The following is a 17,318-nucleotide window of genomic DNA, read 5'->3' on the forward strand; positions in this document are numbered from 1 at the left end:
AAACACATGTTTAATTACGTAATTTATTTACATAGATGACAAAAAAATACAAAAAAAAGACTAATCGACGTGTTTTGTTAAGATCGATTTTTTTCATCTTCTAAATTGAAAATATGACAAAATGTTCTAATGTTCTATAAAATATTGCATAAAAAAGCATCTTATACAATATGAAGTTACATACTATCTCTTATTGGGGAGGTAGTACACGCTTGAATGAATAATTTTACTCAGTGCAATACTGATTAAAAGTTGTGAAATTTTTTATTGTGTATCGTATATGTACAAAATAGGTGTACAGACTACTATCAATCGCAAGGGCGTTTCAAACACCCAATCGCATATATACTTTTGCATATGATGATACTGATGTAAGAACATCATACACACAAACACACACAATGCTGTGTAGTACACCTGTAAATTCTCCTTCTATTATATCTTTCATCAAATGGAATGAATATCGAGGTGACGCGTGAATATGCTTTTTCCTTTAATTTTTTTTTTTTTATAATTCTCTCTCTGATGTTATTTTTCTTTATCTTCTTTAACAATTATTAATGACTGCGGTATAAGGGTTTCTTTTTTTTTCTTGAGTATTACCCTTTCTCCTCTCTTCATCCTGCTTCTTCCCCCCTCTATCTCTACTATCCCTCCCCATCTTGTACACACGAAAATAATAAATTACACTGTGGCTGGATAGAGTAGCTTTTGCAATTTCTTAAAAGACATACTATTTTTTTTCTGAATTGTATTACATGGCTACAATATAAGACAGTATGTAGATTTTTGTTTTGTTTATGATTTTTCTTTAACATCATTGGAAGTATTGTATTTGATGTGTGAACACGGTATCAGAGAAGACAGAAAGGAAATACAAATGCGTCTCTCGCTCTCTCTCTTACTCTTTTTTCCTCTTACTGCAAGTTCGTCTATGCTTTCCACAATTTTAACGAACAACAACTGGGCCAAGAATGACCGCGCATAATTTATTTTTAAAAAATCATTCTCTCCTTTTTTTCTATCTTTCTTTCTATCTTTCTTTCTTTCTTTCTCTCTATGATATCGTACAAAGCTCATCGTCATTAAAACTTCCGGATTCAAATAACAATTTTTGTTAAATATTTAGTTCGTATGTATCGAATAAGGAAAGAACATTATAAACGCATCCTATGTAACTTCAACATTATTAGAAACGAGATTACACGTAAAAAGGATTTTTGGCTTCAGACTACCTGTCTCAAAAGATCTAATATCCCTTAGCAGTTAAATTTCATAAAATTTTGTCAAAAAAATAATTTCTGATCAACAATAGATATTTTTTTCTTCTATATATCGCACACATACACAGTACAATCAAGCGTAAGGGATGTTTCTTCTTTAAGGCAAGTAGAGAAATAACGAAGATATATTTGTTATCGAAGTAAATGAAAAAAAAATGAGAATTATTATATAAAAAAAAAAAGGAAAGAAAAAGAAAAATATTTAATTTAAAATATTTATACATAAAATCAAAAGGGGAACAAAAGAAATAAAAATTAAAGAAAATTCGTTACTTAAGTAGTAATACTATGCTGTTAAATTAAAACTGTGTTATAGTTCGTTACAAGTGGACTAGTAGTAAAACGTGATACCATTTTTTCTGTGAAATACATGATACACTGTTATCTTATTGTACTTTATTGGTCCAGTTGTGTTTTAGAAACGTGGAACGCAACACGTGTCGTCTGATAATTTGATGAAACGATACAAGATTTCGCAGAAATGCGGATGATGATAATTGATGATGGACTTACGCATTAATAGCCTAACTTAAGAGTTTTCTGTGTTGGTATTTTTTTTTTTATTTTTTTTTTGTTTTTCCCCAATTATGCAAAGACTCATGCTTTATTTTTTCTTGTTCTTATTAGCTTGATTTTTATATTTGGCTGCAGTAGATAATTTGGCATTTTTCTTCTTGGGTTCGTCATCTTCTTCTTCCTCGTCATCAGGATCCTATATTGTAAAGAAACAAATATCTGAGTTCATCTGATTTAATTTTTTTTTGTATCAAAACCTTTTTATTATTGCAAGGATTGATATCCAAAATCAAATAACTCTAACGGTAATTATACATTACAAAAAAATAATCAATAGTGAATAATAACAACTTTGATATCAGAAATACTTTCAAACATCACTGATATATATTTTATGAGCATTCAGCACTTATTTCATGTCCTTTCTGTTCTTGTTTCAATTGACGAAATAGTTTCCCACACCTGCAAAAATGGTAGTTGAAACTAAATTTCGTTTGCCGTTTGACATAAATGTAAATGAGGATACATGAAGAGTGAATAAAAGCAATTGTTTTAAAATAGGTTGGTTTATTGTACAAAAAAATAAAACAACATATATAGGAATGAAAAACACAAGTGCAAAAGGTACATTAAAATTTTTTAACTTCGTAAGCAATCTTCGTTCCTTCCTAAAATTTCTTCTAAGTTTTTTAGACTTTTTTCAAAAGTCATTTATTTTCAAAATAAGAAAATACTTTTAAATGGAAGTTCTATTAATATAAGGAGTTAAAACATTTCACCCTTTCAAAATTTTCTTTTTATATTATTTGAATGATTATTATTATTATTATTATCATTATTATTATTATTATTATTATTATTATTATTTGAATGATTATTATTATTATTACTTTATTATTTTACTTGTCTACTGCTTCATCCACCTTGGCACGTTTGGTGCCATTTTTTCTACCCTCTGCAGAATGTTTTCGTTTCTTTTGAGGTGCCTGAAATTGCATTCCTAATGAATTTACTTAATAATATTACAACACATTGCCTGTTTTGTTTTTTTTTGTCACATTGCTACATAAAAAAAAACCAGAACAAATATACGATTTGTAACAGAAATAAGTGCACAATGCTCATGATGGACAACATTAATCCATATATCTTGTTATGTACGTTAGGTATTTTTTTAACCATTTTTGATTTTTCTTCATCATCTACCTTATTTTCATTTAATAAAATACAGAAATCTTACTACGAAAGATTTAGAAAAAAAAAAAAAACTTTTCCACATAGACCAAGTTTCCTGACGAATTTTTTTGTCTTTTACATGCATCTTTAATCTATTATATACAATTACTATTACTTTTTTCATACCTTTTCATCATCATCATCGTCAATATTTTCATCCTCTAACTCTTCATCCATATCATCAACAAATTCTTCCATATGCGTACCTACAAACAAAATACAATTTCAAATAATTAAATTAAATTATTGAAAGAAAAACTTGTAAAAAAAGTTTCCAATGTAATGAAACTAAATTGTAAATAAATAAATTAAATGTTTCTATGGATAGAAGGCGTCTAAATCGCACTTGTCGCACTTCTCAATGAGTTTTTGTATTATAGAATAATAAATAAATAATCTGCATATTTCTTACCAAGAAGATTGTGTCCTACTATGTGAACTGGCCCACTACCCTTGACCAAGGTAAACGTTACTGGTGGGTCAGGAAAACTAAGATCAAGAATTATTTGCGCTGTCTTTCCCATCTCTAAAAGAGCGATTGGTGTTTTGATAGTTCCTTTGAGTCCCATCGCTTCTACTTGCAGTACATTAAGTTCACCAGGCTTTGCTTCTGGTCCTAACAGTGCCTAGAAAACATCAAAGCAAATATTGTAATATAATGTTTAATATAAATAAAAAAAATTAAATAATAAATAATTAAAAAAGAACAATTTATGTATAAAGAAACATTTAACATTTGCTTGCTAGAAAGAAAAATTATTTTCAAGTAGAAAAAAATGAGAGAAACATCTGCCGAGAATTCATGGTATTATTCATTGAGTTCGACCAAATGCATCTTTTTTCTACCCCATTTCTAAACCCTATTTCTACCTGCATTGACTGAAATTTCCGTTATAATCTCCCTTTCGGTATAATAGGATCCTGCGAGGCTGAAGTGGGGGAAGGACGAAGCCATTGTAAGGAAAAATGGCGCCAAGCATTAAACATTTACATGATCAAATTCGTTATAAAAAAAGTAACTACACAAAATTAATCATTGTATATAGTAAGTTGAAAAAATCTAAATCATTCCAAAGTTTAGTAATAAGATCATTATGCTTTTATCTAGAGATAAGACAATATAAATTATGAAACACCGGTACTTTATAGGTTATGTTTGATCATAGGCACGCATTGCAGTTTTAGCCGCGAAAGAAAGGAACTCTCATGGAGTCTTTCTTTAACTTCCGTGAATTAAAACGAAATTCGATCGTCCGTAAAAAAACAGAATGAATCATAAAGACTAAAATATTCCAAGTATCGACAAAGGATGGAAATATCTCGAAATAAATGCATAGAAAAATTATCTCGAAGAAATGTATATCATCGGAAAGGAAGCGTATTGAATCTGTAAAAAGAAGTTTTTTCTTCTCATGTTCCCTTTATTTTTCTGAATCACCTATGTTGATTCGCGCGTAAAATTCATTGCAGAAGGCGCCTTGTGCGCTTGCAAAAAGAAAGAAAAAAAAAAGTAAAAAAGGTTCGGTATGAAAGATGTCGAATATATTGGCATCGTACTATTTTTTTTACTTCTCTTAGAAGATTCGAGAAACGTGAAAAGAAGGTAAACGCAATTGGCTAAGTAAAAATTGTAGATAATTATAGGAAAAGAATAAAAATAATAAGCACATGTATCACGCAATGTATTTGAAAGAATATTACGAGAAGAAGGCTTGCTGATGGGTCAATTTATTGTTAGGATTAATGATCCTTGAGTAAAGAAAAAATAAATTAGAAAAATGTAATATATCATATAATCGACAAAGACGAACAAATCGGCGTGTGAAATTGCGTTAGTATATTTATGTACGTGTAAAAGTACGCATACACATTATACATATATATGAGTAAGCGAGAGAGATAGATTAGTAAGTAGATGGAGAGAGAGAGGGAGCGAGAAAAAAGAGAGAGAGAGAGAGAGAGAGAGAGAAAAAGAGAAAAAGCATATTGGCTTATTTTATTCGTATCATAAAACCTACCATTTTAATAATAAGCTTCTGATCAGCACCATAATCATGTTGGTTCGTACCATCTGCATCATCATTCTTGTGCTCGGGATCCCAAACTTCGGATGAGTTAGCTCCTTCGAGAACGATTCCTAAAGAACACAAAAATCACGATAGTACACGATGTTCACGAATTTCTTATGCTCGAAATTATTCCGATAACTTCGCACATTATTTTAATGATATTAATATGATAATATATTAAAGATATATAATAAATAACGGTTGATAAACGCGCGGTATTTTATCCGTAGTTTAGGGGGGACAATAGTATATTTCGTCACAATGGCCGAAAGTGTTCGGAAGCCGGCGTCTCGTTGTAATAAGTAAATGTTCATTCGTTAAGTAATCAAAAATGTTTCAAAATGAACTATCAAGTATAATCACGTTGACTCGAGTTTCGATATTTACCGTAAAGATATTCTTCCGCCATGGCGATCAGTTTGATATTAACGGATTCTCAAACAAGACAGATCTGCACGGTGTGAACAACGTAAAAGTTGTGCGTGTTCGATGAGAGCAAAGCGGAGTAATGCTACACTATAAATGGGAGGATGCCGCGCGCGCAACGGTCACTGCGCGAACAATAATTCTATCTCGCACGTGTTGGGCTAACGCGTAGCAAATGACTGTCGCGTAGTCGACCTTGCGCGCCTAGAACCCTGTTCTCAACTCTCATTGGTCAAATCATCTGTCTTACCGTATGCAACGTTGCCATCTCTCCTATAGACTACACACCGAAGGCATCACAAAAGGCGCCTTTTTCTCACAACTTGATCTTATTTTTTTCATTCTTTATTATTTATTTAAGACTTTCTTCGATATTATTTTTGTTAAATTTATTTATCATTGTTGTACGATGATATAAATTTATATGAAGATAGTATACGAAGGAGTTGAAATTTAGTGATTTACGTAACTACGAGATCTAGTCCTCCATTAAATCTGTATTGTAGAGATTTTATGTTCTCTTTGATTTTAGTGATGTTTTTTATATCTGATGATTGGATACGTTTGAATGAATAATAGAAATGTTCAATAATGTTTATAATTAATTCGTATAAGAAGTTAGATGAATAAAAAACGATTGAGAAGAAATTGAATAGATAATCGTAATGCAAGTCATATCACTATTTTTTATAGCTTATATTCAAGTTAAATAAACCATAACCTTATCAATACATTCCAAATGAAATTAGATTAAATATTATGTCAATAAAATCAGATCCTTCATTCAACATTTTTCGGAATTTCATGTATTATTGTACCACTCGTAAAGGTTTTCGATATGTTTTGAAGAAACAATTTGGCAATGTCGTAAAACTTTTCTATTGGTCAAAAATCGTTGTGATTGGTACAAAAGCATGGGACTATTATCGTATTGCACTTGGAGGAGTAGAATAAATAGTGCGTACTTCGTTTGGAAAAATTACACATTGAACATTTAAATATTATATTTTGTATTGTTATCAATAAATAAATGAACGTCCATTAATTGTCTACATCTAGAAATTGTTCGAGAATTTGAGGTAATTTGTTCTATCGACTTTTGGTCAAAATAAAATTTTAATCGTTAAGTCAAAGTACGGCAACGCACTTCCTCAAATGTCTGACGTTGTATACGCGTAATTTACGTTTGTTTGTATTATTTGAAGATAGTTTATATAACATTCGAAAAAAATATACAAACAATTTTATATATGATCAGAGAAAATTAATATGTAGTAAAAAACAAGAAGCTAAGAATCAGGATAATTCGTAGAAATAGTTCCATGAAATACGTGGGACTACTTTTTTCACGTTCTTCTCTTCATTATAACAACCACGTCAGTCAAATTCGTCTCGTTCAATATTTTTATTATTGCAAGTATATACATCTATGATATGTCTATTATACACGTATATATTTCTCATATATATTTTTGAAAATTTGCATTTTTTTGTTCCATTAAAATTCCTTATTGTAAATTTTTAATTGATGATTATTTTTAATATTTGTATAACTTTAAGAAAAAACGATACAGTAACGTACATAGAATTTCGATTTCGAGGTGCTTAGGGTTTATTAAATCATTGTATTCATTGATTTGTGTAGTGCAATAAAATTGTTTTATATTCATTTCAAAACTGTGCGTATGTATTCCTAAAAAATTAAATTTAAACAAATCTTTTAAAGTTAGATAACAAAAATTATTTTGTTTACTCCTTACAGTATTATAAGTTAGGTTAGTATGATTTTTATATTTAAATTATTTATTGTAATAGTTTTAACCTAATTTTTTTAATTATATTAGATTACAGAAACATGAACTCCTTTTCATTACTAAAATTTGGAGCAATTTGTCAGACGGTACATTCAATTGTACCAAGACTTTCAAACTTATTGTCAGGAAGCAATCCGGGGGTAATTGTAAGGAATATGCATCATCTATGTGAAAGAAAAAATGTCAATTTGACACCGCATATACTGGCAAATAACAATAAATCATTACTTTCGCAACCTACTTTACCTATAATTAATTTAGTATCGGGTTTAAAAATAAAAGGACGACTGCAGCTTCGTTGTGAGCATTGCTATTTTGTTGCAAGACGTGAAAGATGGTATGTAATGTGTAGAAAGTCACCTAGGCATAAACAAGTACAAATGAAAAAGAGAGATTATAAAACTTGGATCTTAACGCATGCTACTCAATCAAAGATACGTCCTTGGTAGTTAAATTATGTTACGTAAGGGTGATTATTTATTGCAATAAATTGTATTATAATCAAATATATTCATGTTTTTCAATCTTTATTCCGATGTATATGAAACAAACTTAAATAAATTTTTTGTTCTTCTTATTATCCATTGTTAATGTTTGTTACAATTGACTATATGGAATACAGTATTTTGTTTATAAATAACTAATGCTTTTTCAAAGTTCTAAAAATTTTGTATGTGCAAGTGCATTACGTGGAACTTCTACTTCTTCTGAAAAAATTTTATTAACATCTGTACACTCTGATTGCTGGAATAAGAAGTAAATATATCAATTCATTTCAAGTATATATTTTTAAAAGAAATAATTAATTTCTATTTAGAAAATAAATAATCGAGTACTGCAAGGTGGGCAGGTGGGCATGCATGTAATTCGTGATGGACCGCAAGGGTAGCATTTTGGTACATAAGGAATATGAGGACCACAAGGATTGCAAGGACTGCAAGAAAAGCTTGATATCATAGATGGACTATATAGTACTGGTGCAGAACAAGGTGGTGGTGAACAAACCTGCGTATTTTGACAAGCATAGTTACAATATTCTAAGAAGAATGACGGATGCCAGACCAATTTTGATTTAATATTTACATTGCATGAAAAAATCTTACCCTTATGGGAAATGTATAGCAGGATCGTATACAGGGTGTAGGACATATTGGTTTGCAATCTAGATAGCAGTTTGAAGGGTAGCAAGGAAAATACCTAATAATAATAATAATTATAATAATCATAGTTTAGATCTCCTATTCAAATACATTTTAATATAAAGTATAATATTCTATGCTTACGACATATTGGTGGTAATAAAGTATAGATGTTTGGTAAATTAAAATTTAGTTTCCAAAAAAAAGATATTTTTTTTTTTTAGATTTTTTAAATAATTTTGTTCAAGACATGTTGAATTTAGTGAAATTTTCTACATCTATCAAATAAGTTAGTCATTTGTTTAAAATCGTATTTGAGAAATTGCGATATAATAGAATCTCTATATTATCGACGATAGATGAAACATGAATATATTTTACAAATGATTGGTAAAATAGGAATCTATTCTCTATTTAAAAAACTTTATAATATTTAAAGATTTTTAAATTCATATAAATAATATAATAATACCATAAATATATTAATTTTAATTATTTTTTATACAGTAAAATATATTTCATTAAATAATCTTATACTAATATAAAAGAAAATGTAAGATTTAACGCACGTGGTTTGGTATTGGCAACGTATAAAAAATTATTTCAGAATTATTTGTATTAATTTCGTCCCAAGTGGAAGATGAAAGAATCGTTGATCGTAATTGCCATAAGTCTTGTTGTATCGAAGACATTTTTCCTTCCCAAGCCTAAATAAAAAATTAGCAAAAGATTAAGGGAATAATTTCTAATAGTTTAATGAATTAATTGCAAAAAAAAATCAAACCAACTTGTTTACAATGCATCGCCCATTTATAAATCATTTTATTTTCCATTTTATTACATATTTTTGTTGTCTTTTGAAGAATTTTCATAGCTTTTCTTTTGTGACCTCGAACCATGTAATAGTAAGCTTTTATTAATACGTACCTGAATAAGATCGAAAAAACATTAACGTGAGTACTAATTTATTAAAATTGATTTAACCACTACGCAGATATCTTTCTATTATTTTTTATTATTTTTTATTACCTTGGTATAGCAATTTTCACGATGCTTATCATCTTTTTAATATTTTTAAAAGAAACTTTGATGTCCGCCATAATAAATATAGCTTTGACGTCACGTTTGTTGGCATAATAAACTGAATAGATATAAAAACATAACATCATACACACTAAGAAAAATGATTTTTTTGTATTCTTCGTCCAAATCAACTAAAAAACTAAGAACAAACCGTAAGAAATAAGCAACCCTTCGAGTTTTTTTAAATCTGTTATAGTAGCTGCTACTATATCTTCATCAGTTCTGTCTGTTTTAAAATGTTTTTTTATCCATATTTTAGATGCTTCCCATTCTTGGTTTCTAACACACCTAAATAAAATCAACAGACAATTTTTTTTTAAATTATTCATAAATAAAATCAATGCATTTGCATATGAGATGAAATATTTATACCATAACCACATGGATGTAAAATATCGTCTTTCAGCTTCTGGATTTCGTAAACTAAGCATACTTTCACCTTCTTTTAAATAATATCGTTTGCAATTTTCATAAGAAAGAATCGTAAATCCTATATCCAATTGTACATCCACGCACATTGCGTAATACCACGTACGACCAGATTTGTCTATGTTGTTTTTCGATATAAATTCTATAAACTCAAAGTCATATAATTTTCGGTAGAAAATCTTGAATTAGAAAAAATGAATGTCATAATTGATAACAATCACCTAAGTCTCGTAATATTGAAACCACTTCGGAATGTCGGCAAGAAATCATTAAAATATGAACGAGTTGTGGTAATACTATGCACTGAATATAAGTTAAATCAATGCTTTTTGCTAATTTCATGACAATAAAACCAATATTTATAGCTTTTTTAATTTGTCCTCTGATCCAACGTGAAAAAAAAATACCTGCATAAAGTTCAACTATGACCTTAAGATTTTGATACTCGATTATCCTCGTTTTTTCGTTACATAGATCAATGCTCTCATTCTCCAAAGATATAATTATGTTCCTAAACAATTATTTGTATTTTTGTTATTAGAAAATTTTTTTAAGGATTTTTGTTAATTGAGTTTATGCGTATATGTACTTTATGCGATAAACGTGAGCAGTAATTAGCATGTTGGTGTAACACGTGGAAAGTATGAAAAAATCGTTGTTGGGTCGTGCTGTGTTCAGTGCCCATATTGCTGCTAATCTAGCCTGTTTTTTCATACCTTTAGCCTAATTAAATTGAAATTAGAAAATTTAGGTTGATGGACCAAACTTTCCCCTTGATTATTTTATAAATTAATTATCCCCTTTTGTAAGACAATTATTTTTTCTTTAAATTTGTAAAAGTAAAAATCTAACTACAGTTTAAAATGTTTTGAAACGAAGTAATTAATTTTGGACCCATTGAACTCGATTTATTTTCAATATTGTTGCGTGTCAAATTGTATTTATTTTTATAGGCAAATGAATTAAAATAATTTTACATACGAGTTTTAGAGTAAATTAGTATTGTTACCTTCAACGTGATATACGAGTTCAAAGGGTTAACATTATCTTGAAAATTCTGATCTAGTTTGCATCCATTCATAATATTTGTTTTTTTAATTTTTTTACCTTGTAAACTTCAAACATTTGAGCCAAACAGCATGCCAACTGATTAGTGTATTTTCTAACGTAATCGTCTCCCTTGACTTTACTTTTTCGTTTTCTCGGACAAAATAATAATAATTTCAGTTTCTTCAATTGAAATGCAGTTTTTAAACCGGTTGTTATATTCATACGTGGAAAATTGTAGCCTAATGTTTTCATAGCTTTGTTTAAGCTTTTTTCAGCTTCAGATGTGTGGCCGTATTTGAAGTAACATTTACCTTGCAAAGTTTGAATCTTTGCTGTGAGGTAAAGGAATGTAATCACTTCGTTCTTGTTTGGATCAAACATCTGAACAGGAAATCACATTTGTTCTATTTTGTTTCTTAATATTCTGGTATATGACTAAAAGATTTCTACCTGTTGAAGTATCGTCTCAGCTTCGTTTAACAATTTCCTTGCTTGAGGAATATTTTGATTTTCTATACAAATTTCAGCAAATCTCAATATGGCGATTAAAGTTTTATCATTCCTACCTAAAAAAAAAATCAACCGACGATTAATTTAAATTTGTTTATTAATTATTATTGTTTATTCTTAGATATGTATATATAATTTACCGATTCCATAACAATGTTCAACCATTTGCGTGTAAACCGTTAATAATATCAGATTACATTGACAATTAGTGAAATCAAGATTGGAAAAAGTACGTGTCGGTTTTCTTTCTGGTTTTTTGAAAACATGCAGATAAGATAAATTATTTCTACTAGATAAAACACCTAAAAATATTTAATCATTGATTTTGTATTTGTTTTATTATCACATTTATTTTATTTTATTGCATTACTTTTTATTCTGGGGAATATCCGGGAATTAACGTTATGGAGTTGTCTTAAATTCAATGGATATTCTAAATGTATTGGTACTCCTTCAACTTCGTTAAAAATGTCTGTATCTAATAAATTAGTAAAGTGTCCTTTGCCACAAGCCACGCAACGTCTGGTATTGTGTTGTAGAAATTTCAGTGCTTTGTTGTGCAACTCGATTTTTTGATTCTCCGTGAGTAATCTTCGATAAAAATTATTTTTTACAGTTTTTAATTTTAAATTGTTTGATTTTTTAAAAACATTTTGTTTACCCATATGTGGTGTCTCGAAATAATGCCATCTTGAAACGCATGAGACCACATGATGCATATTTCGGCATATTCGACAATTCTTCTAAATTACAATTAAATTTAAATGAAAAATAAAGAAAAAAAATTGTGAAATATTATAAAAAAAAGAATACCTGAAATTACGAGGTCAATACACCTACATTTAACACCAATATCACCAACATGTTTACGTATGTTTCTGTAGTAAATAATAGGGCCAACGTTTTTACTAAAATCTCCCATACCACATTCAAAAATTCGAATTTCAAAAAGTTTACGTATCGCTAATATCAAAAAATCAATTAAATAAATATAAATCTTACTGTTAAATAATTTATAGAATAATTTGTTCTTACCTACTGCGGTGTCTTTTATGGATATTTCAGTTATGCTTTCCAACATTTTCCGATTAACAAATATACCGAGTACAGAAGCACATTTAAGTAAAAATTGATCAAGGGGTGTTAAGGAATCGAATAATTTTAAAATTATAACTGAAAATAAATCTTAATTATTAATCAGTATTTATAAGTTAACTAAGAAATGACCATGAAAATAAAATGTATTTTATACCGTCCATTGTCATTTCAATATTTGTATTTTTGATCGATAAAGGGTCTAGTGTTTTCGAAAAAGCTACACTTATCTCTTCGTGTTTAGACAAATCAGTATCAGATTGAAGAAGCATCTCATTACTGCTCATTTGCGGTGTATTACTCTAAAGATAAATAATTAAATAAAATTAACGTGATAATTAACGATATAACAATAATTATCAGTAATATTTATTTAAAAAAATAAATAAAATATGCTAACCATGTAACTCGCTTCGTACATTTCCCACCTATCTTCTCGAACAGGACCGGCATTGTTTAATAAATTATTCAAAGTACGTCTGTTGTATGTTCGTAATAAAAGGAATTAAAGTCAATGAATTTTTAGCAATATTTTTATAACGTAGTATTTTACCTTTTTAACATTTCTATAGTGGGTAAAACATATCCCATATTTTCAGCTTCTCTTCTGGTAACTGTTATGATTGCTAAATTACCACTTTGCATTAGGGTCATCAAATAACTTTCGATCCAGCCTGGATTTCCTAAACTTCGATTTTGAATTAATCTAAATTTATCAAATAATTATCATGCATATAAAATTAAATATTTTGGATAATTTAATTAAAACTATTCACTTACTTTTCCAGTTCTGGAGATATGCCAATTACATTGAGTACTTGACAAACAATACCAATATGATACCATTTGTCGATACCTTGAAGTTCCATGATCTATCATTTTTTAATCAAATCAAAAAAGTACCAAATGTAATTGTCAAACTTTCATTTTAAATTAAAGGATATTTAATTGTTAACAGCATTTAACATACATATGCTCTTTCCAATAATGTATGATTAAGCCTGTATTCCGCATAAACTTTTCTACCAACGCTTATGATGAACAAAAACATATTGGTTTTAATGAAAATATCGAAAAAGTTCAAGGACTCTTTATCGGCGTATTCAACATCATCAATGATGATGACCCAAAATTTGGAAAAACATTTTTTCGTTAGGTTTATCAAGAGTTGCTCAAGTATTTTTTGTTTTTCTAATTCCATAAACGCTCTGTATTGTTTGGTCATTGGGAAAGAAACGTTGAAGACTTGATTCAAGGCACAGAGATATTCAGGATGACGTATGTTGCCTAATAAACGAATTAATTTTTCTTCTCGATCCTTCGGCGTTGACGTTAATGAGAATTTTAATGGTAAGGAAAATATTAGGTGAACTAAAGTGTACGGGTTCTGTTCTAAAAAGATGTTCCCTTATTTTTATACCTTTTTTTACTTTAAAAAATATATTATTTTAAAAGAGAGAGAAAACTTTATGATCAACCTGTATATCTGTTGAAACAAGGGAAATGTAATTCGATGGGATACCACTTGGTATGTTCAATACCATTTCGTCTAACAGTCTCGTTTTTCCTATCCTAGGTTCTCCTCTATAATTAAATAATTATAGTCTATCATAAAATCCATTTTTTAAAATGTGAAACATTTATTTTTAGCCAAACCTTATAATTAATGTATTATATTGTGGTTTATTTGATACATCATTTTCAAAGTGAACATACTCCACTAAATTGGCTAACAAGTGTCGAAAAATGTTCATTTCATTATCCCTACCAAGCAAAGGATATTTACGCCAAACCAATTCCGATACTTTGTATCTACAATCGATTCTTTATTAAATTAAATGAAACTAAGTGTTAAATTAATTGAATATGTTTAATTTTACTTGACTTGTTCCTCAAACTCGTAAACTGGACCAACATCGGTTATTCCTTTAAAATATTTCGGTTCTTGTAATTTGAAATGGCTAACTTCTAATCGTGAATGAAGAAAACTTTCTCTGTCACAGATAACCTGTTCAATTTATTTTCAATCGAATATAATAAAAGTTGTATAAACAGGAAATTGGATAATTATGTTGTAGGATTCGTGAAAAAGTTGAGTTGTCGGGTTGACTCGAAACCGAGTTTTTTGGTTTTCGGGCGATTTTTTTAACCTTTGAGCTATATAAGAGCCTTATATCAACGATTTTACAAATGCCTAATTTATTTGGAACTATTTTTAGAAATTTAACCTTGTTATTGTAACCCATCATAAGTCGAGCTGCTTTATTCACTGTCATTCCTATAACCGTGTACTCTCTTCTCAAAATATGACCAACAACCCCACAATATGTCATCCCAGTTGTAACGCCAACGGTAACGCTAGTAATGCATGCTAACTCTTTCAAACCTATTCGCAATCTGTATGCACATTTTAAACCTATTTGTGATTCAAGTTCATGTTTGTCACCTCGTAAACCAAAAACGCAAAGAAATGTTAGATCCTTATCAAAGAGCGACGTTTTGTTGACACATCCTTGCATCCTATCGACTATCCTTCATCATATCATCATATTATCAAAATCAATCAAACTTTTATTGAAATAATATTTGCATATAATTGAGAATTCTGTAAAGGAATACCTGCAAACGAGTTTATAAGCTGCGTCGACCAATTTGATCAATCGTCTTTTTCTCATTTCACTGATAACTGCATTAACAAATACTATAACAACCTGTCTCATTTCTGTTAAATATTCTAATGGTTCATCCATTTCAACTGAACGAATTACCGGTTTTAACATGTAACTTCTCAAAGCATCTTTCAATTGAGCTTTCGATATTTCTATTATTTTTGGTCGTACTGAAAAATATAAATCATTCATCCTTATTACGAATTTGTTACTAATAATGCATTACGATTTCGTGTTAAGTATAATTATTTCACTAACAACTAAAGTCAATCATTTCCATATTTTTAGAGTACATTAAAGAGCTTGAAAGATTCATTAACACTGTTGTACTATTCATAAACAATTTTTCTGTAAATGCAGTTGATGATTCCTGAGAAGACGTTTCTTTTTCGTGAATATCTATGAATTTTTTAATCCCAAATGTTTTTTATTTTAATTTTTTGTATACATAAAACGTAAGGAATTGCTTGGTGATAATTTTACCATCGTCATATGTGTAAGGGCTTTTCAAAGTATACCACATTGTAGAACAAGCTATAATAAGTGTATGCAAACCATCCGGAAGTGTTTCATAAACGTATTCGATTGGATTTACCCATTGCCAAGCGCTGAGTGCTACTAAAATGTCGCCACCTCTAAATAAATTTTAAATTAATATTTATTCGATTTTGTGATAAAATCTTTTATATCAATAATTATGAAAATGGATTAAAGTTACAAAATTTGAATATTTGATTTTATGATTTATTTCACACGCACACACATTATAATTATTTATATTATAAAATAAATCACATAAAATAAATGTTTTTTATTTTTTAACTTATAGTCCATTGTCATAATTACTGGACCATTTGTGAATTAATGTTATTTGTTATATACTTGCAAAGTCGTTCAGCATTTTTAACTTCCCAAACAGGTTTACCAATGATTATGTAATGTGACATTTTTTTAGGATCACCGATACATGTGAAATATGTTTTACCAGAAGCTATTGCTAGTTTAACTGTTTAAAAATATATCAATAATATCATCAAGAATTAAAAATACGAATTTTAAGATAAAACATGACTTATTGTTCGAATAAATAAAAAAATTGAATATTGAAACCTCTTAGAGTGATACCAACGTCAGTTTCATAAGCCCCAAAATGTTTTTGTATAATGCATGCTGTTTGAATTGCTATAGTAGTTAAATCACGCATGTTAGCATTATCTTTAAGTTTCCACATGACGATAAATGCATCCCCAGAAAATTTTAATAAATCACCGTTATGCGATAAAATTTCTTGAACCATTGCACCGATGTAACTGTTCAATATCTCGGTCAATTTCGATGCACCACCTTTACCTGTTCTCGTATATTTTTCAGCAAAATCAGTAAATCCTACATGAAAACGTAATCAAGTTATTTACAGTAAAATCATAAATTGTTAATTAATTTTTATTTGTCTACCTGATATATCACCGAGCATTAGGGTTGTCAAATATTTTCTTATTTCATAATTGTTATAATCATCAAGAATCTCATCGGGGCACATCGATGCAAAAATTCTCGTGTGATTTTCTATCTTTAGAACTATGTTATTGTGATCTATGATTCGTCTTTCTTTAGAATCTTCGATATAAATTTAAATATAAATATAATTAACCTCTATTATTAATCAATCTTTTTTTATAAAATAAAACTTTATTTCTCTATGATATATACCACTTTGAACAGAACCCGTATAAAGCACATTAAACTGATTATCCATCATCCTATATTATACTTAAATATAATAATCCTAATGACCATAATCGATCGAAAAATTATTATGAAAATATTAATATTAAACTACACGCGTACACTCGATGTGAATATTATTTTACATCTAACTTCATAGATCTTCGAATAAATCTTTCAAATATTTTTTATCCAAAAAATAGGATTTGAAATAAAGGGTTTTAAATTATAACAACAATTACAACAGTGTACTGAGTCAAAACAAAAAAGAAAA

The 17,318-nt window shown here is 28.8% G+C and overlaps 2 protein-coding genes and 1 long non-coding RNA gene across 4 annotated transcripts; 1 reads left to right on the plus strand and 2 right to left on the minus strand.

The window, feature by feature from the left end:
• Window positions 1-239: 239 nt before the first annotated feature.
• LOC106789607 (nucleoplasmin-like protein) lies at window positions 240-5,741 on the minus strand. 2 transcript variants are annotated; one of them, XM_014753973.1, is made up of 5 exons: window positions 5,492-5,741; window positions 5,054-5,172; window positions 3,448-3,661; window positions 3,162-3,241; window positions 240-1,995 (listed from the first exon to the last, which is right to left on the minus strand). In XM_014753973.1, exons 1-5 carry the CDS (start codon window positions 5,511-5,513, stop codon window positions 1,888-1,890), a joined length of 543 nt encoding a protein of 180 aa, XP_014609459.1. In that variant the 5' UTR covers window positions 5,514-5,741; the 3' UTR covers window positions 240-1,887. The 2 variants fall into 2 exon arrangements, with proteins under 2 accessions (XP_014609459.1, XP_014609460.1); XM_014753974.1 differs by lacking the exon at window positions 240-1,995 and adding an exon at window positions 2,690-2,785.
• An 878-nt stretch (window positions 5,742-6,619) lies between these two features.
• Window positions 6,620-7,681, plus strand: LOC106789608. The gene is made up of 2 exons (XR_001382006.1): window positions 6,620-7,305; window positions 7,375-7,681. It is a non-coding gene; the product is annotated as an uncharacterized LOC106789608 (long non-coding RNA).
• Window positions 7,682-9,331: 1,650 nt separating this feature from the next.
• Window positions 9,332-17,075, minus strand: LOC106789574 (adenylate cyclase type 10-like; the record flags this gene model as incomplete). The annotated part of the gene is made up of 29 exons (XM_014753914.1): window positions 17,030-17,075; window positions 16,775-16,936; window positions 16,430-16,705; window positions 16,202-16,325; window positions 15,803-15,954; window positions 15,578-15,718; window positions 15,270-15,489; window positions 14,879-15,182; window positions 14,531-14,658; window positions 14,307-14,462; window positions 14,129-14,243; window positions 13,621-14,037; window positions 13,431-13,522; window positions 13,204-13,356; window positions 13,051-13,129; window positions 12,808-12,952; window positions 12,591-12,722; window positions 12,369-12,518; window positions 12,217-12,298; window positions 11,926-12,146; window positions 11,696-11,857; window positions 11,496-11,611; window positions 11,103-11,426; window positions 10,585-10,718; window positions 10,217-10,506; window positions 9,939-10,137; window positions 9,718-9,854; window positions 9,513-9,624; window positions 9,332-9,410 (listed from the first exon to the last, which is right to left on the minus strand). Coding segments are annotated over exons 1-29 (4,848 nt in total), but the record flags the coding sequence as incomplete, so codon positions are not given.
• Between the last annotated feature and the right edge of the window lie 243 nt (window positions 17,076-17,318).

This window comes from Polistes canadensis, unplaced genomic scaffold, assembly GCF_001313835.1.
Source record: "Polistes canadensis isolate GaletaPanama2010 unplaced genomic scaffold, ASM131383v1 scaffold_192, whole genome shotgun sequence".
Classification (NCBI taxonomy): domain Eukaryota; kingdom Metazoa; phylum Arthropoda; class Insecta; order Hymenoptera; family Vespidae; genus Polistes; species Polistes canadensis.